Source organism: Cotesia glomerata, linkage group LG6 (genome assembly GCF_020080835.1).
Source record: "Cotesia glomerata isolate CgM1 linkage group LG6, MPM_Cglom_v2.3, whole genome shotgun sequence".
Taxonomy (NCBI): Eukaryota; Metazoa; Arthropoda; class Insecta; order Hymenoptera; family Braconidae; genus Cotesia; species Cotesia glomerata.
This window is the reverse complement of record NC_058163.1, coordinates 22,645,967-22,673,355: the sequence shown is the minus strand read 5'-3', so window position 1 is coordinate 22,673,355 and position 27,389 is coordinate 22,645,967. Positions and strand designations below refer to the sequence as shown.

Below are 27,389 nucleotides of genomic sequence, written 5' to 3'. Positions count from 1 at the left end.
AAAAACGTCAAATTAACAATTATGTTAGAAATCATTTGATAATAAGTTCTCAAACATGTTCTTTTTAAATATCTCTAAGGAACTCGCGTCTAATAAATCTGCTGGTAATTTTTGCCATAATATTCATGAAAATTTTTAAAAATTAATTTTTTAATTTATTTTAAAGCTTTTGATGTAAAAAATGATTTTTTTGCTCACCAAAAAAATGTTTTTTATTTTTAAAATGATCTTTTTATAAAAAAATTTATACTTTAAAATTTTTTCAATGATATTTTTGATGAACCTCAACCAAAAAAAACATATAAATACAAAAAAAAAAATTCTAAATATCAGTTTCTGAACCGCGAGACTAAAATACTTAACCTGACTAATTAGCGGATTCAATTTCCAACAAAGAAGACTCAGTTTCACACATCCTTCATTTCTGACCCGTAATTATACTTTCCCAACAAAAAAAACTGAATTGCTAATTATTGATCACCGAAATAAATGGATTTATAATTTGAAAATAAGAATAGGTCTGTTATTTTCCAAAAAGCAGTGATAAAACAAAGCTGAGGGTGTTCCCCGGCCTTCACTGATGATAATTCTCCGGCGAAGAATGTAGACAAGTGGAAATAAGAGTGCATCACTCGATTACGTGGAATCCCCAATAACAGAGTAGAGCAGTGTCCTAAAAAAGGCAAGCTTGTGTAGGAACCTACTCTTACACTAAAAAAATTCTCACACACTGATGAGAATAGCCGTGGAACGAAACAAAACTGACTAGAGCGAAGAGGGAGATATTTGAGTTGCTCTTTCTGACGCAGAGGTTGGATCATCGCCGGTCATTGGAATTGTGTGGGAAGCGTTTCGGTAATCAATGGTTACTGGCAGGTAGGCGCCCTTTTAGTCGCTCGAACCTCTTCAGAGCTACACTAAACTACACATTTTTGGTTACTATAGTTGACTCTGCAAACTGCAAACTCAAACTACAACCTACAACCGTTTTACTTCTTTTCCGCCCTCTTTATCTCAACTCTTTACTCCTCCACTCCCAGAACCCACAAATATCAGGAATTCCTGGTCCGAGCTAACCTCCAGTTCCCAGCAGACGGAAGATCATAAACGCTCGCTTTCGGACTCTGTTTTTTCGGGTAACACATTAGCATTCTCTTATTCAATTTCGAGAAATACCGTTTTCGAGCTTCACACGCTTCTGCTCCGGTAACTTTATTCTTCCGAGCAATATTTCGAGGCATTGCCTCCAATTATTGCCCCTTTCGAGGAAAAATATACTCCAGTTCTGTCAGGGTGTCAATAAAGGTCAACAAAATAGACAAGACCGAAGCTGAGGGTAAATAAACTCGACAAAGCAAGGGTCCGATATTGGATCCGCGTCCAATAAATCCGGAACTCAATCGCAGACAGGACCTCTTTCTAGACCTTTCCACTGTGCAGAGAGAGCTTCTCGACCATGAGTGTACACATCACCTTTTGTTTGTTGAGACGAGCGGCGGTAACCGCAGTTCAATTTACAGCGCGATGTTCCGTGTTTAGGCGAAATTTTTTTTGTCAGATATTCAAGAATATTTATTATTTTCTACACTTATAGAAGGATTTGTTTGTAGTTAAAAATTCTCGTCAAAATTAAAAAAATCATTTATTAGAGACCACTTTTTAGTCCTTAACAAATATTTCTTAGTTTTTCAAACGATTTATTAATATTTAATAAATGAATATCAAATTTATTAAATACAAACAAATCATTTTAAATACTAAGAAATATTTGTTTAATACTAAAAAGTGGTCTCTAATAAATTATTTGTTAACTATTAACAAATATTTTTTAATACTAATAAATCCTTCTATCAGTGTAAAGATGCTATTTTTGAATCTAAAAAATTTATTAATTTGAAAATTGAGGTATTAAGGAGGCAAAAAAAATTTTTTCTTGTGAAAATATTTTTATTAATTATGTTTTAAAAGACTTTATAGAAGATCCATTTGGTTGATATTGTTTTAGGGGTCACTGGAAATTTTTAAAAGTACCAAAATAAAAAAAAATTGATTTTTTTTTAAATAATGAGCGATATTATATTTATTGTTCTAATATTTATTAGAGCTAATCTATATTATTAAAAGAATAAGCAAAATTTTGTGGCCAGTGTATTTATATAATAAAATGGGTTTTTATAGTTAAATTTGGTATCATTGGAAAGGTCTTGACTTGAATTTGTGCCTTTTAAAGGTTTCATATAATTCTCACCGATAATCTATTTATTATGATAAGTATTTATGCTGCATTCGAAAATGCTCTATCTCTAAATACATAATTAAGAAATGACCTTGTATCTTGTGAACTATTGACATTTTTAAAGATAAGCTCATCCTGATATTATATTCATCAAGATCTTTCATTTAAGTACACATCATTTTTTCATATATTTATATATATATGAATATATGAAAAATATATGAAAATGCATGTGGGTACTCAAATGAAAGCTCTTGATGAGTGTAACATCGGGATGAGCTTATATCTTAAAAAATTTCAATAATTAAGAAATGACGTCGTATTTTGTCTGCCGATGATATTTTCTACGATATAAGCTCATCCTGGAGTTACCCTCATCGAGACTTTTCATTTGAGTACCCACATCAATTTTTTATATATTTATATATTTTATATACATGTATATATGAAAAATATATCAAAAATTCATGTGGGTACTCAAATGAAAGCTCTTGACGAGTGTAACATCAGGATGAGCTTATATCTTTAAAAACGACAATATTTAAGAAAGTACAGTGCAACTTAACAAAAGTCATTATTTAATAAAGCAAAATTTTATTTATTCATAATTCACAAGTCACGGCAGTCACATAGTGACTGCAAGGCTGTTAGTAGTTTCTTAATTAATTATTGAAAAATATAATCTAGAAATCGAATGAAAGCACACTCTTGTTATAACACTTTTAAAATTTTTCTATAAAAATTCAGGAAAAAAATTGTGACACAATAAATAATAACTTTTAAATTGTACAAGTTTTGGTGAAATTTAAAAATTGTACTTAAAAAATTTTAAAAGGTTCTAAAACTTAGAAAAAAAAATTTCTAAACTTTGATAAATCCATCAGTACGATACATTTAAGTGTACTTAAACATAAAAAATTCTTTTTATGACCAGCGAACCCTTAAAAAATCAGAACCTTAAAAAAACTCTAAACTTTCTCAAGAATCAAAGTCAATAACCCTTCGAATCTTGAGTAGTCTTAGGAACCAATCATATGGAAGAATTTTGATCGAGTATAAAAATTTTATAAAAAGGTGTAAGCAGTTATAATAACAAAAATAACTCTACCAACTTACGAATGTGTTTAAAAGATTGTAGGGTAGCTACAACCCTGTTCCGGTATCCTAAATCCAGCATAAAGCGTATGAGGCTAGAGGTTTTTTAGGTCAGAAGCATCAAAGGCATATAAACATTAGATGAATGACGTCGGTTGTATCAAAAAGAGAAGTAGAAGAGCGAAGACATTGGAGGAGATAGCTTGTATAAGTTCTTTAACGAAAGCCCGAATTAAGGAATTGAGAACGGGGAAAAAATGATAATGGTTTTGAGAAAACGAAATCCATCCTCCTGATGACAAGATGAAAATTAATTAGCGGCAAAAAAGGTAATAGATGAAGCAAAATAATAAATAAAGATTTCATTTGTCGGCCGGGGCTGGGTCGGAGGTTGAAGAAAGAGAAGGAATAGCTCGAGAAATTCGATTAGTCAAGGATGCCCCTAATAAAAAGACAATAGGCAAAGTGGTAAATTGAGGAGCTGGTGGCGATGCGAATTCCTCGGCCAGGTGTTGCATTCGGTAATTAATCGCTCCGGAGCGGCTTCGAGCAAAGACGGGGTACAGGGTAAGTTGAGACACACGCTTGGACACGCATTCAATTATTGGGCTGACACCAGGCACATCAATCTTACCCGGGCGGCGCTTCAGATTGCGTTGATGCTCTGATTTATCGGCGTACAACATCATTCCGGACAGGGCCCATTTGACACCTCCAAATTCCATGCAATTAGTTGCAAAGCGGTCTCTAATGCTCTAGTTCCAGTCTCAATTCCGCCAAATGACCAATGATTTAATAAGTTGGTTAAAAAAACCCTCATATGGCTGTATATAATTTTTTTAAAAATAATTTTGAAAACCTCCGATAGGTGGCGCATAGTCAGTAAATTTTCTCATTGCAGGAGAGTTAATTTTAAATAATTAAGTTATAAAATGAAAAAATATTTTTTTAGACCCTTTGATAGATTGTATAAAATTGGTTTTTAGAAATCTCCGATAGGCGGCGCATTATCAGTAAATTTTCTCATAGCAAGAGAGTTAATTTTAAAGAATTAAGTTAAGTTTTAATAAAATAAAATAGATTTTTTTAGACCCTTTAAAAGCTTTTATAAAATTGGCTTTTAGTCTAATAGATCATTAAACCGATTATTTTTTAATTGATCGCTGATTAATGTACAAATTAGTAGAAAAAATGAAATATTCTTAACCACAAAAGAGAAAATAAAATTAAAATTTTGTCTAAAATACACTGAGAAAAAAAATTCTTTTACTCGATTAACAATTTCTTGGTTCAATAAATTCGCTGACGATCAAATATTCTATTATTATTATTAATTATTAATTTCTGAAAAGAAGAGCATCAATATTTATCTTTGAATAATATAAAAACAAGAGAATACCTTTATTTAAATTAAGTAAAAACTATTTCAATCAATTTAACAAGTTCTTGAGCTAAGAATATATATTCTTGAAAATTTTCAAGAACATGAATTCTTGTATCAAGAAAATTTTCTTAATAAAAGTATTTTTTTTTCTCAGTCTAATTTTCAAAATTTTATACATTATGTATATTTTGATATATTTTTCATTTAAAAAATTTTAGACTGTTTAAATCTAGAAATTTTTATTTTAATAATTTCTTAGCTGTAAAAATTTACTTAAATTTAATAAAATCTTAAATTTTAATTTAAAATATTATTTGTCCTTTTTTTTATAAAAAAAAATTTTAATTTTGCGTTGATATCTTCAAAAAACTGTCACATATCATCAATCATTACAAATTCTATTTAATTTTTTTTTTTTTTTAGGGATTTTTCCTTCGAAATGTTTATAATGACTGGGCCCATAACCTTCTGATCAATTATAACTTTATAAATTAATTGTAACGATTAATTAATTTAACAATTAATTGCAAAAATTGATAAGGATCTTTTCAATAGGAAATAAAATTCTCTACAAAAAAAAATTTTTTTTTTTATTTCTATATTTTGTCTAAAATTTTTATTCTAAAATAACAAAAAAAAAACTAGTATTAAACAAAATTGCCATTAATAATTATTCATCCAAGGCCACACAAAAATTTTTTACGGGACATTTTGAGTTGATCAACAAGGAAGGCCGCTGTTGAAGGGAAAATATTTTTCCGTGAATTTTTTTGCTACTGTGTTTACGTTTTATCCTGCTAAATTGAATTTTGTCCTAAGGCTATCGAGAGAATGGAACTAGGATCGCGTCTGTTTACCCGAAAACAGATGGCCTAGCCGAGGACTGCCTCGGGATGTAGCCAAAGAGGGGCCGATTCTAATCCTTTCGATCCAGGTTCAGAGGACACATAAATACATATATAGTGAGTGTGTGTGAGTGGATAAAACACACGTCTATGGATAAAAGAGAATAGCACCTGGCCATGGACTAGCATCAATACTCGATAGTCGATTTTATTAAAAGTAACCGTAACCACTCGCTCGGTAATTTGTCGATGCAATTAGGGCGGTATAACTGGAGGCTAATTTTTAGGACTCGATAGAATTCTAGTGGTGAACTGGGAGGAAGGCTGGTGAGAGGCGGAAGGTGGAATGTAGTCACATCTGGACGTTCTCATGCGATCATTTCCAGTTTACACAGCGTATATGCCTCGACTGGGTGTATAGAGTGCATAGAGGACTGAAAATCACGAGAATATTATTCACATTCAGCCAACACACACAGAGCAAGCTTCTACTGCGAGGTGAACATTCGCGACTCCCGTATCCATATATACACTCCTGCATATTCCATCCGCTGTATATATTATTTCCAAAGCTATTATACACAGAGCGGACTCGAGCTAGGGGCTGGAGCTTCGGCTAGAGTTGGGGTTGGGTTTCAGTCCGACGTTGCTCAATATATTTATTCTGGCCAGCAATAATGCCTAACGTAATTTACCGTCGACTAACCACTGTTTCATTTACGTTCTGTGTGAGCAGTTCGTCAGTCAACAAGACTCACCGAATCCGAAACTGATCAGATGATCAACGGACAATCATTCACTATTATGCTTCTCTTATACAAAACACAAAATTTAATATGTCCTGATTGGCTCATATATAGCTTGATATGAAAATTAACCATACATAAAAAAAACATTCTAAGTCGTATCAGTAATGTTTTATTATCTTTTAATCTTAACAATCTGTTGCTATTTATACAATAAACTGATTTTCAAACCATGCATGTATACAAAAGTTAGTAAACTTTATAATTTAAAATTTTTTTTGTTAACCAAAAATTTTACTAAATATTCAAAATTTTTTAATAGTATAATTTTTCTTTCTCTTTATTGTAGTAATAAAAATATCTGACAAATGGCGTATCTTCGCTAAATTTTCTCCTTCTGAGAGTTAAAATCTGAAGTAATTATTACTAGCAACATTGCAGTCACTATGTGACCGCCGTGACTTGTGAACTATAAATAAATAAAATTTTGGTTTATTAAGTAATGACTTTTGATAAATTGCACTGTATTTTTTTAACTATTGACGTTTTTAAAGATATAAGCTCATCCCGATGTTACACTCATCAAGAGCTTTCAATTGAGTACCCACACGGATTTTCATATATTTTTCATATATACATATATATAAATATATGAAAAAATGATGTGGGTACTTAAATGAAAGGTCTTGATGAGTGTGACATCAGGATGAGCTTATATCTTTAAAAATGTCAATAGTTCACGAGATACAAGGTCTTTACTAAATGATGACTTTTGTTAAATTGCACTGTAATTTCTTAATTATTGATGACTTTAAAAATATAAGCTCATCCCGATGTTACACTCATCAACAGCTTTCATTCAAGTACCCACATGAATTTTCATATATCTTTCATATATACATATATATATATAATATATATAAATATATGAAAAATTGATGTGTGTACTTAAATGAAAGGTCTTGATGAGTGTAACATCGGGATGAGCTTATATCTTTAAAAATGTCAATAGTTCACGACATACAGGGTCATTTCTTAATTATGTATCTAGAGATAGAGCATTTTCGAACGCAGCCTAAATACTTATCATCATAAATTGACTATTGGTGAGAATGATATGAAACCATGAAAAAGCACAACTTCAGGTCAAGACTTTTCCAACGATACCAAATTTAACCATAAAACCTGTTTTATCATATAAATATACTGGCTTCAAAATTTTGCTTAATGATATAAATTTTTTTTTCTAATCTTTCTAAAAAACTCATCTGACATTGATTTTTATTATAATAAATAACTAAGCCGAATTCTTTTAAATAAAAAATATTAAATTAAAATAAACCTATTATACAAAATTTACAGAAACGTTCACAAAAAAAAAAATAATTTTTTATCTTATCGACATTCTGACCAGTTAATGCAAACTTATTCCTTCATTTTCATACCCAGCCCTTTCTAGCCATATCAAAATTTCTGAATAAATAGTAAACAGATGCAATTAAGGAGTACAGTGAGTAGTGGAGTGTTGCAGCACCTTCTTGGTTGATAATTGAATTCCTTCCGTGGAGAAGCACCCTCAGCCTCAGTCTCTTAGTACGTTCAGAGCCTCGGTAAGCCAACTACAAGGTACAAGGCGGATCGATTTTCCCATTCCGGAGGTCTCCTCTACCTCCCCTCGCAAGCTCCCCAGTTGTGGCTCGGAGACAAAGAGACTGTAGATACCGGGAAGCTCGGCGTGCCCTTGTACGGCATCACGCGGAGGAATGGAACGCCAGCGGCCATTTTGTAAGCTTCCCGGAGGAATCGATGTGACGTCGCCTAGAGGGGCGCTTGCGCTGGCGGCTAGACACCCTCTGTGCTTTTCTCTGTATCTTCTCTTCCTCTTCCTCTGTAACACCCGATCAATTCGACGGTCATACTCCCAATTATCAATCGGCCGAGTCTAGCGTCCGTATCATAAATGATGTCGGTAATTGTTGGTCTAGCTCTTATTTTATCAACACTGTAAACCTTAGTTGGGTTGGCTGAACGCCTGCCAACTATCCAGCACCCAACAATTTGAGCTGAGGCTGCGTCACCCCATTTCACAATTTATATCTTGGTGCTCTTGTGTTCATACATAATAATAATCACGCGTGTTCGCGAATCCAAGGCACAAGACATTGGAGGATGGGTTGGGGGCAGGAGGGAGGACGAGAGAGGAAGATCTGGTGCACCTGGCCGTACAGTCAGCCTCTCACTTCTCACTCGGACTTGTGTTATGAACGTGGATTATTACCATCAGCTACTTTCGGAGTGGATATTCATACGGGGGATTCATCGCTCTGATCCAAACTCTTTATAGGCACAAGGAAAGAGAACAGAAAAGACAAGACGTCCGATGTACGCGATACGAGCACACCTCGGATTACGGGCTCGGATGATCCTCCCGATTCCCGATTCGCCCCAGGCCGTCGTCAGGTACCACCACGTATGCCCACCTCCTACCGAGGCATACTTCATTTATTATGACTGTGATCATCGATTATGCACCGACATCTTTCTTCTGCCTGCCTGCCTTTTTTACGTCTACTTTTTCTGGTACGCCATTGCCAAAGCCAACCCCCAAATTCCTGCCCTGGTATATATATCTATAGAGATATTTATGTAAATTCTCTATTTTTCGAGATTCATTTTTTTATAGCACTGAAGAAGCTTTTGGAACAATACCGAGTATTCAAAGTGCCCTTTGGCTAGTTTTTGTTTTCAAACTAGTTTTTTGAGATTATAATCGGTGATTATTATCATCTTGATATTTATCCTTTTATATACGGAAAAATATATATTTTAATAGAGACAATTAAATCAGTGATTTTTTTGTTGTGCTTGAGTCAAAATTCTGGACGAAGTATTCTAAATATCAAAAAATGATAGGAATACTTTTTTGTAGAGTATTTGATCTCCTGTAAGAAAATTTCTTTTCAATTTTATTGCATTTATTATATTTCAGACGAAATTTGAATTTTCTCGTAGAAAGAACTTAATTTCCAGTGATTTTTATAGCTTTTCTATTATGTTTGAGTCAAAATTCTGGACAAAATATTGCAAATATCGACGGTCTAACTCCTTATTTTGTAAAAGGTGATTTTTTAACATTTTGATGTAGCAATAGTCCAATTAGAAATTATTTAAATGATTCAAACCAAAATATTATTCTATTAGATATTAAATTGTTTTTTAAAGTGATAATAAATTTTTAGACAATTTGCTAATTAGAACATCGATATGAAAAAATTATAAGAGGGCTTTTTTGTGAAGAATTCTATTTTTTATAAAAAAGTACTAATGCATTTTATCGTATCTCTTATATTTCAATCAAAATTAAAATTTTTTAATCTTTCAGCTAATCATATTATTTTTTAAAACTATTCCTGGTAAAAATTCAAAAAAAAACTTGGAATCGTCTTCGACAACCGTCTCTTAATTGTTTCAAATTCTACCAATAAAATATCTCCCTATCAAAATACAAACGTACCGATTTGAAAGTATCTGTCTTTGACATCCGAGTTCCACAGCAAGTAAAATTGTACAGAGGAATAAATTTATCTCGTGAATAAAACATACTTCGGATTGAATGTATAAATCAAGATCGCAAGAAAGCTTTTTCGAATCTCTAAAAATGTATGCGAACATTCACCGACTTTTATTTCAAAATTAAGTTTTCTCATACCTATCGACGGGTTATTTTTTATTCATCCACCCCAGTGTACACACAAAGGCGTTCGTTACCCAAAGATTCTATTGAATCGGCGAAATCTCGACTGGTCTCCGGAGAGCAAGACTTTCTCAGCTTCCACATCCCACATTATACATCCAGGCATCAGATATAGATCCAGATACCTTATCGTATGGATATCAGACGGAAGAGCTTTGGTTCATAAAGGCGCCAGTTGATTTGAAATCTCTTAATCTATATATAGCGCAGACGCATGACGCAATTGTAAAATCTTTCTTGCTCTGGATGTTGAAGCGTCTTTCCTTGTTTTATCTCCGTTAGCTTTTTATTTTTTTATTCTAACGCAAGTCTTGACAACCCCTCGGGGCGAGAATGTTCCTAGCTCCTGGCTCCTGGTGATTGGGAGTTACCCCTCCGGATAGGGAGCCGCGCATGCGCAAGTTGTCCCCTTTGCTTTAGGGTTAGCTGCGGTCCTCCCTGCGGCTAAACAGCCCAGGATGACACGCCCCGGGCTACCAGATCAATAAGATACCTTACACATTCACATTCACCAGCACACTTACAAGCTTACACACCATCAGATTCATATGTCTGTATCGTCTCGGTGCACAGATCCATTCAGTGTGTAGATCTTCATCCCCTAGCAGCCTCATCCTCATCACTTCGGCATCAACCACTCTGGATACGCCCTTAGGAGGTTGTCCGCCTCAGATTTTTATCACCGAGAATTTTGGCCACCTATTTATGATAAACAATTCACGAAAAAGACAAACAATCGGTTTTTGGGACAAATTTTGATGACATGATCATCAAATTTTGTTCTGAATATAAATTAGATAATTGTTGATCAATCTAACAACTATCTTTAGATAAATTCCTTACAAGATTCCAAATATGACTTATATTTTAGAAATTAACTGTCTACAAACGAGAAACTTTAGCGACAATGCGCCACCTATCGAATTTTTTAACTACTAAATTTGATAAAAAAAATATAAATGGACATATCAAGCCTGTAAATGGAAAAAGTATTAACTTAATTATATGACTTATATTTTAGAAATTAACTGTCTACAAACGAGAAACTTTAGCGACAATTCGCCACCTGTCGGATTTTTTAAGTACTAAAGTTGATAAAAAAATTATAAATGGACATATCAAGCCTGTAAATGGAAAAAGTATTAACTTATAGTTGCGTAGAGTACCTCAGCAACTGTTATTGCTAAACACAGAGGAACATTATCTCATTGCCCGAGAGCAAGGGCGTGAAAGGAATTCCAAGATAAAATTGCTTCACGAATAATAATTTATCGAAAAAGTTGAGGGGTAGAGCATCCACCGTCCACCATAAAGAGTGCTCTATACACATCGGACTCTGAAAGTCCAATCTTTAAGCAGAGTCTTAGCCAGGACGGTTAGCGATGCAGAATCGTGACAGCCCAGGGCGTACACGCGAGCTTACCAGAAAATTTCCGATTGACCCAAGCTAAATTAAAGGTAGACAGCGAAGTACTCAGCCACTACCACGAGAGCCAATGCAGATTGGTACATCCAGCATTTAGCATTGCATTATTCCACGGCAATTCCATGGCTAAGAGAATGCTCCAGTCCTCAGCAGTTTGCAGTTTGCAGTTTGCGGGTGGATATCATTTTTTGACTAATAACACACATCCCACATCCACCACTCACCATCCACCTCCATAATATCTGCATATCCATGATACAACACGGTTATTTCGAACAACCATTCGTCATATCACAGCCGTACCGTTTTCCAAGAAAATTGTTTACAGCACGTAAGCATTTTTACCTTTTTTTAATCTTGACTTGGACTGAGGCGAATCAGTAACTCCTTCTCTTCTTTCCAACAGTACTAAATTGTAAAAAAATTTCTGAAATAGCCGTAGATGGGCTGCGTTTTAACGATCAGCTCCTACAAGTTACAAAACATCTGCAGGCATTGTATTTAATTGTCTTTTTTCAGGTTCTGATGTTTTGATCATCAAAGCCTGTTTTCTGATAATTAACCCAAGAAATTTCCTTTCTACAGAGATTTTCTAATCACGAAGCTTTCATTTGAGGAATTTAACGGCAATCAGGAAAAGGAACAGCTCAGTAAGTTAGGAGTGGCTAATCATGATCATAATTTTTACGACGCTGGATTAAAATAAAAGAAAACTAAAAACAGCGAATCCAAGATCCAGGATCAAATCTCTTAGCTGAAGTTTGATCGGCCCGAGGCAATTCGCGTCGGATATATTTCGAGAGTTTTTAAAGAAGAGACCCAGCCGGAGCACAATGGATAGCCGAAGTCTCCAGGTGAAAACATTAAATCCGGCTTACTGGTTATCCTTAGAGGATCATGGATCACTCTCGGATGGTGAGGCGAATAGAAGCCTTACTGACGGCGTAGGTATGAGGCTCTGACAGGGCCCCGCGGCTCCGAAGGAACGGCCAATCGCGGAGAGCGGGGTTAGGGCCCTAGCGAAAACGATTGGAGGGCTCGGCTCGGCTCGAGACCAATCCCGATGGTCTGTGGCTCCGGGGAAGGTGGAGGCCGCACCCAGTTGGGCCCCTCCCTACCTCCTACGGGTGGAAAGTGGAAGCAGGACCCGAACCGCGGATCCCGGTCCTCTTTCTGGTAGCTAAGGCCCCGCGGGCGCAGTAACCCTCGAGTCTTTCTGGACGGACGGTCTTTCGGTCTTCGATCTATCTGCCTGGATCCCAATTCAGGGCTACCTGCTCTAGCCGTAGATAAACGCAATAAGCCAACAGATCGCGGATTTGTCCTGATTGTAATTGTAATCATAATACCCAGTGCGTTACTAGTTTTTTATATTGGTTACCTTCGTTGATTCTGATATTGGATTGTGATTCGACAAAGGGTGAAGTTGCCAGCGGCGATAAATCCACAATTGCCTCTCGCTGACAAATGGTGACCTTTAAGCTTCGACAGCTTCCAGTTCTTGGTCTTAATTTTTTATCCTGGAGGAATTAACTGATTTATTATCGATTGATAGTGAGCTGACGCTTGTGGAGAACGTTTGTTGAGTGATATGAGTTGGAAGTGTATTTAAATTTGGTGGTGTAGCTTTATTATTTGCAAGGACTTTTTTATTTTGGTTGTTTGTTATCTTATTTGAGTACTTTGAGATCCTAAAGGAAGAAGAGGACCAAATGCCGAATTTAGACTACTACAATACTGCTAGGATGCATCAAATGGTAAATTTTTTTATTAACGATATTCATTTTTTGACTATTAAAAGTTCATTTTTTCTTTTAATTTTTATTTCAAATTTTCTAAAATTAATTTTTTTTTAACTTTTATGTATACTCAATATTTGCAAGATTTATTTTAGATTAGTATTTCTATAATAATAATTTTAAAGTTAAATGATTAAGGAAAATTTTATTAAAAAAATTTGAATTTTATTTTGCGACTTTAAAAATGAAAATTAAGAGCTGAAATTTAAAAACTTTTGAAACAAGTATAATAAACGAAATATACAGAAGAATATCAATAGCTTTATTTTAATTAAATAAAAAATTTTTTATCATTTCTGCAGAAATTTTTAAAAATTTTCAATTGTGTCAAAAATATTTTTAAAGTTATATTTTAAAACACAGTAACTATAAAATTTTTTAATAATTTTTTTTCGATATATCTGCATTTTTTAGTACCTTAAATAATCTTATTTTATTCATTTTAATTTTATTTAAAATATAATTTTCTTATAAAAATTTAAGAAAATTAAAAAAATAATTACTGTGTTTTAAAATATGGCAGCTAATGATTTTTTAAAAGAATTTTTTTTTAATAAATTAATTGAAGAAAAATAAATAAATTAATTTGAAGAAAAATATCATAAAATCATTTTACACTTCACTAATAAAGAAACAGTTAAACTTCTCTCATTCCCGCGAAAAAAATTCTACAAAGTAAAACGAATGTAAACAAGTGAGAGAAAAAAACAAAGCATCACATAAAACAATAATAAATGATGCATGAGTTTTTTGGTGCATTAAATAACTTGTGGCACGCGCAAAACTAGTACAGGCAAAGGTAAACGTTGATGGGTGGTTAGTTGGCGTACAGCTCGTACAGAGGATTTCATTGTGGCAAAATTTTATGACGTTGGAGACCTGTCATTACGTTTGCCGTTTGCCATAACGTTGCTGGAAACGCTCGACTTTATTTACGGCTCAATATCTTTTTATTTATAATCCATTATTTTAATGTATCTATTTCGAGTGGGGGCATTGCTAAGTGAATTGATCCGTCATACGTTTTCCGAGCAATTTCGCTCTGTTCTTTCCACTAGTAGCAGGATACGCTTGTATAGAGTATACACAGCTGAGGTTTATTATTAATTAATAATTATTAATGCGGGCTAATATTTTAGGTGTAGTTGAGAGCTGAGTAGATGAGACCCGACCGCCCACCTGAGCGTGACGAGCTACTACTCTTTTGTGCAGGTCAATTAAACCCTCCCGTCTCTCGTACTCCTGTTTTTCGTGTTTCGATTGTTTGTTTTGATGTTATAATTTTACTGATTTATTGTAAATATTGTTATTATATGTTTACATCTTTTTATTCAAAGCTTTTGTTCATGGTTTATTGGTTTGGCAATTTTCGAGCTTGTAGTACACAATGTTCAAAATATATCATGATTACAAAGCACTTGATGATAAATTTAATGATTGTTTTGGTGAAAATCAATTGAAGAAGATATTGCAATTAATTTATAAACATTTTCAAAATTACAATTGATCAGAAGGTTATGGGCCCAGTCATTAAAAAAATTTCGAAGGAAAAATAAAAAAAAAATTAAATAAAATTTTTAATGATGATACGTGACAATTTTGAAGATATAAACACAAAATTAAAATTTTTTTTCATTAAAAAAAGGACAAATAATATTTTAAATTAAAATTTATTAAATTTGAGTAAATTTTTATAGCTAAAAAATTATTTAAATAAAATTTACTAAATTTAAACTGTCTAAAATACAGTACTTTTTCTTGTTTTTAATATTCTGGAATCTACCTGTGATCTACCAAAGACAGCAAATTCTTAAATTACATAAATTGATTAATTTCAAATGCTACTTTATTTGTCTACAGAAATTTAATTTACAAAAATCCTCACACAGAAAAATGTTCAAAAATTTTCAAAATGAAAATACAAAATAACTTATAAACTTCTTTTACTGAACTACGTGTACTTTAATGTAAATAAAATGTATAATTTTGTTATTCGGCTACTGCCTTGGCATTAAAACTAATAAATAAATAAATAAATAAATAAAATTTTTGTAAATGAAAAATATATTAAAATATACATAATGTATTCAATTTTGAAAATTATTTGAAATTTTTTGATACAATTTAACAAAATAAATAAAACGAATTATGATAAAATTTTCTTTAAAATTACTCTCCAAGATTAGAGCTCAGAATAAATTTCTCCACCAAAAAAGATACTAATATTTCTAAAGTGACATTTCAATTATTGGGCGCATTAAAAATTAGGGATGAATTTTTTCTAAAAATATTAGTATGTAAAGTGAGGCTCGGGCGGACCACCGGCAATAAATAACCGGCGGTTTAGTCCGCGTTATTTTAACGGCCGTGTAGGTGATTCCAATAACTCTTCAGCAGCTTGTATTATGTTTAGTTCAACTCTTATTGCCGGTATGTGGGCTGGAGGAAGAAAGACCGAGACGAAACCAATACCAATAACAATAATAATAAATAGCCGAGCAATATTGCTAACTAGTGTTGAAGTTGTAACTTGTAAGTCGTCTGCGAGACGAGGACCCTAGTTAACCTTTGCATTTTAGAGTCGCGGATAATCGAAAGTCCTTCATGTAATCCTCTTTTCCATTTTATATTTATTTCTAAGAATAAAATTGTTTATTATTTCGCAAGATTTCGATTGGGATTTGAATTCAGATTTAGAGCAAAATTTAGTGTGGGTCTGAATTTATACTTTCGAGGCTAAACAACCGACAAATTAATCAAAGGAGAATTTTAATGACAGGGTTATCGAGGGTAATTCCCATAATTCGAGGATCACGGTTCGGTTTTAATTTGATCGGCGCTGGATGCTGATCTCTGCCGACGTGTTGCGTCGGTAGGTTTCTTTCCTTTGTTTAACAGGCCTGCTCTTGCTCTTGTTCTTCCTTTGCCTGAAAGATGTACTGTGCTATATACACGAGTCGAGTTTCTGGTGAGCCTCTATGCACGAGAGCTCTGTTTATTTTTTAGGACATAATAAACCCAGTTAATTACGGATAATGTGATTTAAATGGCCGGAATAAAATCATACCAGCTCTGGGTCTATTTTATGCACGCAAGCATCGGATTTTTTTAATTAGTTGTTATTGTCGGGTTATTAATATGCGGGAGTTAATTGGTTGGAAATATTCAACCGGCTTGCATTAATTTTCATTTATAATCATTCATTTGTTTATGTTAGAATTTTATTTCGGTTGTTAGATTTTAGAGGAAATTTCCCCTTAATTTTATCCAAGCCCGTGAAAAAATTTTTAGTGGAAAGTTCCTTAAGAATTCAAAAAAATTTTTTTTCAAATATTTCATTGAAATTTTATTGTACATTGTTTCAAATTCATTTTTTCCTTCACTTAATTTTTTCTAATTTCTTTCCATACTCTATTTAAATTAAATAGTTTTTTTCCTCAATATTCTTCTTAAAAAATAATATGATTTTTCATTGATTAAAAGAGAAAAAAATTGATACAAAACACTATTAGATTTATTGTTTAAAAAAAAAATTATTTCTATATATTTTAGAATTTAGAATTTATTCTTGTAGTGAGACAATTTACCGACCATGCGCCATCTGTTGGAGATATTTAGATCTCGTTTTTATCCAAAAGTTATATATGACCGGCTTGCATTAATTTTCATATATAATCATTAATTTGTTTATGTTAGAATTTTATTTTGGTTATTGAATTTTAGATGAAATTTTGCCTTAATTTTATCCAAGCCCGTGAAAAAATTTTTTGTGAAAAGTTCCTTAAGAATTCCAACAAAAATTATTTTTGAATACTTCATTGATATTTTGTTAAACATTGTTTCAAATTCATCTTTTCCTTCACTTAATTTTTTTTAACTTCTTCCCATAGAAATCTATTTAAATAAAATATTTTTTTTTCTCAATATTTTTCCTAAAAAATAATATGATTTTTCACTGTTTATAGAAGAAAAAATCTGATATAAAATATTATTAAATTTATTACTAAAAAAATAAATTATTTCTATATATTTTAGAATTTAACTCTCTTGTAGCGAGACAATTTACCGACTATTATCTAAAAGTTATATATGACCATTTTTCATCAAAAAACGCATTAAAAGAATTAAATATAAACATATCAGGCCAAATATGAGCATATAAAATTTATTTAAAAGGCCATAAATTTTTTTTTTCACAAAAACAATCAAAGATAAAGACAATATTAAAAATTTTTACCACGATGCATAAAAAAATGATTCTATTTGCACAAAAATAAACGACGAGGGAGGAAAAGCACCATTAGTCGTGAAGACAAATGGCCGCTAATTACTTAAATGGTTTGTGGTGTCTATCTCAAGCTATTTAACCCGATCCAAGATCCAAGATCCGAGATCCAAGATCCAAGATCCAAGATTTGTAAAGTAAGAACTCTTTGTGGTTTAGTTCTTAGCGGAGCATTAGGAGGCGGGTCAGACTTCTCACCTGCTTATTAACATTTGTTTTATCGGCAGTTGAAGCCACCCAGACGAGATTTGCCGAGCTTACATAGAATGACTCAACGAAAATTAAATATACTCAACAACATTAAAATATTATTTTCCTAATGATTGTTCTCCGGGACTAGTCACTGGTATTCTGGTATTTTTCCTCCACCTGAAAAGTATACGCTGATGGCTAATGACAACAGCCCAAAAGTTATCATTCGATAGCTAAATTGGAGGAGATGTGTAACATTCCGATCTTCCGATCGGATACAATTACCGAATATCTAGACTCGAATGCTTGGATACGTTATGCGCTGGGTATGTTGGGGCAACGTCGAGCCAAAGCCAACCTGAAATTAAGTTGATTAGAGGCTACCGGTTCGTAACGATGCCCACTACTGGAATTTAACCACTTATTATATATAATCCCGTATAGAATTCCTACCCGTGCCCATACGCGTCAAGAGAAAAATCGAATTAGCTTCTCAACTTTAGAATCGAACTCCAAACTTATTTATTTCGACTCTAGATTTCTCTGCAGACAAAATTGATAATTATTTCTTTTATTTCGATGTTTTTATTGAATATCTTTTTTGGTAAATTTTTTTAAGTAAAATGAGTACAGAGGTCTGAATCAGTGAAAAATTACGTGTAAAATGAGTGCTCACAGCAGTATATCCGAGGTAGGTCGATTAAGTGATTAATCGATTAATAAAATATTAATGCCGTTAATTCTATGAAGCAATTGTGGTTAATAGGTGTTATGGGTATTCATTGAACTCAGGATTTTGTGATCTAGGTCGCGGTACTTGACATTTGACAAAATGTTTCAACTCAAAATTTTCAAATTTTTAATTTTTAATTATTGAATCTTTGTTGAGGTAAAAAATTGAATAATTACGTATTAAAAAGAGTTAAAAACAGACTTTAACCACTTACTTATCCTCTCCTCTTCAAGCTACGTTAAAGTTATGATTATAAAGTGAAGTCGGGGTCTAAGGTCGAACCTCAGAGCCGAGGTTCGAGTGACTCGTTATCGGCAATTTAATGCTAAAATCTCATGCACAATGTACATCTATATATCGGTACCGACATCCTCCGTGAATATCTGTATTTTCCCTATAAATAAAATGCAAATCGATTTTGGGGTTTCGATCGGAAAAAAATATAATACTGATTTCTCAATGCGACGTATGCAAGTTACCAAAATACATTCATACATCTATAGGTGTATGTATATAGTATATAGATATTAATGTACCAGAGAATTGGAACGATGGTGCTGGAGAAATGAATAATGGATTGGAACGCAGCCATGCCAGCGTCAAGTTGAATATTCATAATATTCCGGTGTGCTGTGTGCCGTACAAACTCCATTCCACCAGAATTTCTCCAGTCTCTCTACCGTACACCCATCCACATCTATATATGTATGTATGTATGTATAAGTGAACATTGACTGCTGCAGATGAAGACTAGCATCAGCAAGAGGACGAAGAGAGAACCAGTAGTAAAAGCTAGAGCTACCTGGTTGAATATGGAGTAGTAGCCCGCGTGTTATCCGCGCCAATGGATACCAAATTCGTATTTTCATCCAACATCCAACTCGTGAAATTGGACCTCCAGATTGAAACTCTCCTCTTTCTCGGTACACCAGTACACGCCACACACAGTTCTCGTTTTTATTTATTGTACATACATACATATATGTATATTATGTTGGAATGTCAAACGGTCTTGTCACTTTAAGAAATAGAAATACCACCGAAATTGCGATATGATTGAATAAATCGCTTTTCCCTTATTCGGAACCAATTTAATGTTTAGCTTCTCAATTGTTCAGTTTTTTTTTTTTTAAATATCATATATTCTAATTTAATATATGTATCGAAATTCTATTAGTGAGCAAACGAGCTGTAATATTTTACGAAATTTTATATGCATCAGATATTCCATAATAAAGTTTGAAGGAGTCAAATAATTTTTGAAACTTGTAAGATGACGTTATAAGTTTGAAGAGTCGGTTTCTGTAATTAATATCAGGTTGATGGATCATTAACTGGAGAAACGCGATAACCAAATTTTTATCAGATCGCTGTTATCTTCCGTATGTGACCTCTCTGTTGTTTCTACCATAGCATGTCCAAAGTATCGAATTAGTGTTTGTATTTGTGTAGAGCAAAATAGCAGCGAAGTAGACCTTAGATGTAGATTTAGATGTAAAGCCGTATAACAGAACATAACAGTGTAGCGTGCGTCGGTAGTATAATACGATCGTGTTTTGAGATAAGAGACGATAGATTGGTGGATTTAGGGTGGAAGTATGAGGCGTGACACTTGTTAAGGATTCATTTACTAAATTATCTCGCACGTGTCTTTTGTACTGCTCATATTATTGTTATTATTATTACAACTATTGTTTGTACTTTTTACTATTAATTGAACGATAAATTAGTCAAGATAAAAATTTTTTTAAATTAAGAGAGTGAAAAAATTTTGATATATGGCATATATGGTCACATATATGTCACATGTATGGCATCTATTGTCATATATACAGTATGTATGGTCACATATATCACATCTATGCTATATAGGGTCACATACATCAGATATACGGCCATACATATAGCATTTACGGGAATATATATCATATAAATGGTCATATATATCACCTTTATAGCATATATTGTCATATAAATGGTATATATTTCACATATATGGTATATATGGTCACATATATCATATATATGGTCTCGAATATGGCATATTTAACCATCTATATTATTAAGAGAATAAGCAAAATTTTGTGGCCAGTGTATTTATATGATAAAATAGGTTTTTATGGTTAAATTTGGTATCGTTGGAAAAGTCTTGATCTGGAGTTGTCCTTTTTCATGGTTTCATATCATTCTCACCAATAGTCAATTTATGATGATAAGTATTTTGGCTGCATTTAAAAATGCTCTATCTCTAGATAGATAATTAAAAAATGACCTTATATCTCGTGAACTATTGACATTTTTAAAGATATAAGCTCATCCCGATGTTACACTCATCTAAACCTTTCATTTAAGTACCCACATCAATTTTTCATATATTTATATGTATTATATATATGTATATATGAAAAATATATCAAAATGCATGTGGGTACTCAAATGAAAGCTTTTGATGAGTGTAATATTAGGATGAGCTTATACCTTTAAAAATGTCAATATTTAAGAAAGTATATAGTGCAATTTTACAAAAGTCATTATTTAGTAAAGACCTTGTATCTTGTGAACTGTTAACATTTTTAAAGATATAAGCTCATCGCGATGTTACACTCATTAAGACCTTTCATTTGAGTATCCACATCGATTTTTCATATATTTATATGTATTATATATATGTATATATGAAAAATATATCAAAATGCATGTGGGTACTCAAATGAAAGCTCTTGATGAGGATAACATCGGAATAAGCTTATATCTTTAAAAACGTCAATAGTTAAAAAAGTACAGTGCAATTTAACAAAAGTCATTATTCAATAAAGCAAAATTTTACTTATTTATAGTTCACAAATTACGGTAGTCAAATAATGATTACAAGGTTGCTAATATATATGACATATATGGTCATATAAAAAATGTTTTTCATCAAAAGCTAACAAAATTGTAAATAACATTTATTTAATTTTAATAACATGTTTACATTTAATGATTACAGGTAAGTGACCTCAAGACCCGACGGTATACTGGAAATTAGACAAGCAAGATGACATTCAGATGCGGCGGCGTCGGTGCCGGTGGAACGGGCGCGTGTTTCCAGCCGAGCTTTAATGCCGTTGACTCATCTTGCTGGGTGAGTGAGTTTTAGTTGTGAGTTTTAGTTCTCGCTTTCGCTTTTAGCCCCTGTAAGTAGGTATATATTCAAACTCCTAATTCTGGAAAAATAAACAATGAAACTCGAAAACTAGGGACACTAAATACTTAACTTCAGAATGAGATTGAGAAGATGAAAATTTTCTATGGAGGAGCTTTTATTCTTTGATAAATTTATATTGTTTCTTTTCTCTGTTAAAGACGTATTTTCCCTGTTCTTGATTCTTCATCCCCTCGGCTTTCCATTCCTTGGTCCTTATATTTCCAAGCTATGGTTTGCCCTCGTCGTTTCTTTTGCTCGACTCTCAAACAGGTAAATAACTCGACGCCGTTTACTTGGGTTGCCTCGCAGTTTATAATAGAGATTATCTTATTTAAGTCTCGAGAGACTTGTTTCGCTAAACTTTTAAAATAATAAATAAGGAAATGAAAATATACTGAGAAAAATTATTTGATAAAAAATTATTAAATTAATAGATGAGTTTTCTGGGAGATATCATTTGTTTTTTATAAAGACAAGGTAATGAAATCTTTCATTTTAATAATTATTGTTTACAAATTTTTTATCAAAGTTTAAAATTGAAATTTCGGAAGAAAAAAATGTTATTTTTTAATTAATTAATTTATATATTCAATATAAATATTTATACAGAAAATTTGAAAGAAAAAAAAAAGTTTTACAGCATCAAAATTTTCAACAAAAAATTAAAATTAAAAATTTCTCAAATTTTAACAAAACTTTGTACTAAAAATTCTAAACTCATTTTTTTTACTCAAAAAAATTAACAGAATTTCAATTTTAAGTCAAACTTTCTTTCAAACTCAAAACTCTTTAAGGAAGTCCTTTCGCTCCAGTTGAGTCACAACAACTGTAGTAGTCAATATTCGATAAATTAAAATAAAAAACCTATAAAAATTCCTAAAATTAAAAAATAAATAGTATATGAGGCATTAATCGTTGAAATTTTGAAAATTAAAAAAAAAATAGTTAAATACAAAAATTAATTTGACTCTTGTAAATCAGTTAGTAACCTGTCCGTGATTTGGCAACGCTATATTTCGTTTGCTTACATTTTCATTTGCACAATATAACCTTAACCATGTTTAAGTTTTTGCAGTCAGTGTAAATAAATAAATTAATTAAAAATGTTTAGTCATAAAACCATAGCATTCTAATGTCTCATGGCAAGAATGCTAGTATTTTTAAATTATTGTTTTATTTTTCAATTATGAAATATGAAAATTTGTTTACAATAAATTAATTAATAAGTATGAATGAAAAACATAAGTGCGTTAAAGTTTAGTTTGAATTTATTGAATGGTCTGAAGCTCGCGCGCTACGCAAAGTTGCCAAATGTTCTGACGCCATTTAAATGTAGATTACTCAAAAATTTTCTGTGATTTTATAATTATAATTTCTCCATAAATTCCACGGCAACCTATATATTTTATTGCAAAAAATCAAACCTGAATATTTCGAAAACCTTATTTTGAGTTTTTTTTACCCCATCTAATCGGTGGTTAATGCCATAACTCGAGAAAGTTGTTAAGGTCTGACTTTCTTGTACACGGAAAAAAGTAAACTGTAATATTCACTCGGATTCCGGTTAATTTTGATAGTTTCAAACAGTAAAGCGGACATCGGGGTGGCAAAAATATAAATATTACAGAAATTAATGTAAAAAGTATAAAAGCCACAATTTATAATTTAATATCCAAAATAAGTGATTAGTAGCTGTCACTATAGTAAATAACGACTCTTTTATCTTAAAAAATTACAGTTTCAAACAGTGAAAATTGCCATTTCAATATATAGTCCATGTTATGAGAAGAAGGGGAACTCAGATGAAAGAGAAGGGGGTCTCACTCTGGGAGAATTTAACATTTGAAACAGCAAAAATCATACTTTTAAAATATACATTTTACCAGTCTAAGCAAGTCAATAATTACAGTTTGATTTTTAGCGTTGCGCTTAAAATTTACCATTTTACTTTGTAAATATTGACGTTGCTTGTATTAGAAATTTACTAACTTTATTTTATACTTTTTACATATCATAAGATCATTTTTTAGGTACGAAATGATAAATATCAAAGTCTGAATTCTTAATTATTATACATTAACATTTTAGACATTCAAATAGCGAATATTACTGTTTGAAATAGTATTTTCTTCCACGTAAAGAGTAAATTGTAACGTTTAAACGGTAAAAATCATATAGTGAATAGTAAAATCACGATTTTACTGTTTGAAATGGTAATTTTTAGCAGTTGATCATTACTTAATATAAATCGACTGTTATTTATTACAGTTTACTTTTTTCCGTGTAAGACTCGGAAAAAATACTAACATTTTTAGAATTTTTTTTTTCAAAAATTTCCACGGTGAATAAATTAAACTTCACTAGTAGATAAATAAGGACTTTAACTATTAGATAAAACTTAATTTTATGCATAATCTAATATTTTTTATTTAACATTGATGGCGAAAAGACCTCCTTAAACAAATAAATTTATCTTGAGCAAAACATTTGTTTAAAACGGATCAGTTAGAGCATCCGAGTTTTTAAAAACATAAATGTCTGCCTTAAGCATCTGCTAGGTCATAAATATGATAATGGAGGCGGTTTGCTGAAGAATGGGCATTTCTTACTGTCCATCATCACCTCGCCGACAGCTCGCACTAAAAGTCATTACACTCTTAGCTTAATTTACTTTTATTATTTTAATTTACAACTCACAATTACAATTACAATTCCAACTAGCCAAACAACAACAATTAAATGGTTTGTTGTGAAACTGGACGAACCTGGACTCTGCAACAGGTCCTCTGTCCCGTGATTAGACAAGGTGATTACACAAAACGTCTTTGTTTGTGCAAACACGCATTACATGTGTGTCACCCGAGTCGCCGTCGGAGCCCTGGGGGACGATGGAGCTGGTATTTATCAACACTCTGCTGCATACTCGCTATAAATATAAACATATAAAAGACATAACAGGTCAAAAGAACGAGCGAGCATGCACGTCCTCGAGATAAAGAGCTAAATTAGAAAGGAGCTTGCGGTTATCTAGCTCAAGGCGCACAAAAGCTTCACGGCGGTAAATTCGTCTAATGCACTAATAACACGCTGCTGGGTTGTAATTAATAATATTACGTACATAACGTCGGTACATAATTCTCGGTACTCGCCGGTCTTTTTGCTCGGCAAGTGCCAACTTTTAATGTATGCAGGTTAAAAACAGGATAGTTTATGCGGGTGGACATATGTAGTCCATGTCGTTAGTCATGTCGATTATCCGACAGACCACTCAGGTAAATGCTTGTGAAACTCAACCCAAAGGCTACTTTTGCGACTCTAAACGATTTATCTCATCGGCTATTTTAATAAATACTTTGATCTCATTTTTACTTGACAGATTATCCACTTTTTTTTTGTTATGCATAATGCAGCTCTGCTTCGGAAAAATATTGTAATAAATCTCTTGGAAATTATCCTTGGGAAAATTATGAGAGTTCGAAAGTTTAATTTTAGGATTTTCTTAAAGAAATTGGATTTATTATATTGAGAAGGGATTTTTTAGTATTTTTTGAACGAAAAGGAAGTGAAAAAAAATTTATTTTACAATTTTTTAGTTTTAAAATTGAACGTTTTAAATTTTTAGATATGAACATTTGAAAAAAAGACACTATAACGTTAAAATTTAAAGAAAAATCTAACTAATTTATAATTTTCTTAATTTTTAATTTTGCAACCCAGAAGTTTAATTTTTTAAGCAAAAAATCAAAAAATTTTTGTGAAATGTGTATTAAAATAATTAAAGAGTTGACATTAAAATTATCTCTAAAAATTATTTTCGTTGAAAATTTAAACATTAAATTTATAACAAATCTTATTAGAAGTTTTTAATAAATTTTGTTCAATAAATTTGAAAAAAAATCTTTATAAATATAAATATAATCTTGGAAATATTTGTATTATTAATATCAAATGGTCTGTGTATATTCTTCAATATATTGATATTGCAAAAACTAAATTTAAAAAAAAAAAATTGCCAATTTTAGGAAGAAAATTTTCAGAACGAATTTTTTAATAGATTTTAAAGTGATAAAAATTCTAAATATTAAAATTTGAAAAAGAAGACTTTTAAGACACAAAAACGTTAAAATTAAAAAAAAAAATGTCGTACAAAATGTAACTAATTTGATAACTTTTAATTTTTCAACTCAGAAGTTTAAATTTTTAAACAAAGAATCAAAGAATTATAGTAAATAAATTTTTTTTCTTATTTTTTACATCTATAAAATTGAAGGGTTGACATAAAAATTATCTCCGAAAATTTGAGCTTTAAATTTATAGCAAATCTTATTAGGAGTTTTTATATTTAAAAATTATTATATATAAATATATTTATATTTAAAAAATTAAATTAAAAAAATTTTTAAATGCGTAAAATTTTTCAACTTTAAGAAGAAAATTTTCAGGACGAATTTTTCGATAGATTTTAAATTGATAAAAATGTGTCCAAATTAGTAGTAAAAAGAGCAACTGAGATAGATTGCAGGTTATGGATTGATGACACGGGAGACAATGTGACAAATTAACGACCGGGTGAAAAAGGTTATCCGGGTAAATTTATGTAGCAATTAATGCTACTAACGCCACTGCCGTGTAATTACAATTAGCCAGCAACGCCCTCTGCCCGCCTACGCCTGGAAGCTTTCGTGGATGGGGGGGAGGATCGAGGATCGAGGATTAAGGACCTACGTCTGAGTCGGGGATAAAAACTCGAAGAGAGGGCACATAATAATGATAATGATAAAAAAAAATAAACGAGCAGGAAAAAAAATTATAAGGCTGCATGAAAGCATCAAGAATTTTGCCAGGAATGCGAAACGCCGAAGGGCAGCCGGCACAGGGTTATACTCGTGGAGTCACGAGCGGGAAAAAGACCCACTCCGCGCACGCGTTTATTCAAATGACGCTAACATCGCACGAAAGGTGCCCACTTTACGGAATCGACATCGTATATTATATTAAATATATCGTATCCTGTATTTTTTGTTACTTATTTATATAAGTATAATACTAGCAACCTGCCGTCACTATATGACTGCCTAGAATCACGAATTGTGAGTAAAAAACTCTTTGGCTTAATGATTTTTCGATATTTTTAATCACAATATACAGTTTGGGTACTTTTGAAAAAAATTTTGGAATAAAATTGCTATCACAGGATCAACTATTGAGAATTTACTACAAAATATGAAAGAAAAAACTTACAGAACCAACAAACTATTTAAAACTCTTCCAAAAACTTGATGTAAAAAATTGAATATCCAAAAATGATATAAAATCATCAAAAAGTACTAAATAAAATAAATAAACAAATTTTATTTGGCATGAAATTCAAATCTATACAGAACTACTTCGAAATTTATCATAATAAATTAACTAGCTTAAAAAAGAACATAAAACCTTCAATGATGTTTAATTTAATTAAATGAATTCATTTTATTATATAAATAAATCGCATATAACATTTTCATTATTTTTTTGATGATAATAAAAATTTTTGAACCAAGACAATTATTTTGAAGATTTTTATTGTCTTTAATTATATAAAAGTCAATAAAAAATTCTCTTACTTAAGGTACTTAAGGTAGTACTACCGGTTTTAGTATTGACGTTCAGAATTTGATGAAACTTGACATATAGGTACATAATAATATCTTAATTAACCACTAAA

General features: G+C 31.8%; 1 protein-coding gene and 1 long non-coding RNA gene across 6 annotated transcripts in view; one reads left to right on the top strand and one right to left on the bottom strand.

Moving 5' to 3' along the window:
- Positions 1 to 27,389, top strand: part of LOC123267630 (transcription factor AP-2-epsilon) — a 160,815-nt gene that overhangs the window by 53,007 nt on the left and 80,419 nt on the right. For 2 of the 5 annotated variants that reach the window (XM_044732354.1, XM_044732353.1), the window contains exon 3: positions 21,485 to 21,619. The exons of 1 other annotated variant lie outside the window; for it this stretch is intronic. In XM_044732354.1, the coding sequence (XP_044588289.1) occupies positions 21,533 to 21,619 (87 nt within the window). In that variant the 5' untranslated portion in view covers positions 21,485 to 21,532. Of the gene's footprint in view, positions 1 to 12,723; positions 13,244 to 21,484; positions 21,620 to 27,389 lie in introns of those variants that run through there. 2 more of the 5 variants (XM_044732355.1, XM_044732356.1) reach the window with 2 other exon arrangements.
- On the bottom strand, positions 1,609 to 27,389 carry LOC123267634. The gene is made up of 3 exons (XR_006510088.1): positions 27,298 to 27,389; positions 18,551 to 18,565; positions 1,609 to 1,619 (listed from the first exon to the last, which is right to left on the bottom strand). It is a non-coding gene; the product is annotated as an uncharacterized LOC123267634 (long non-coding RNA).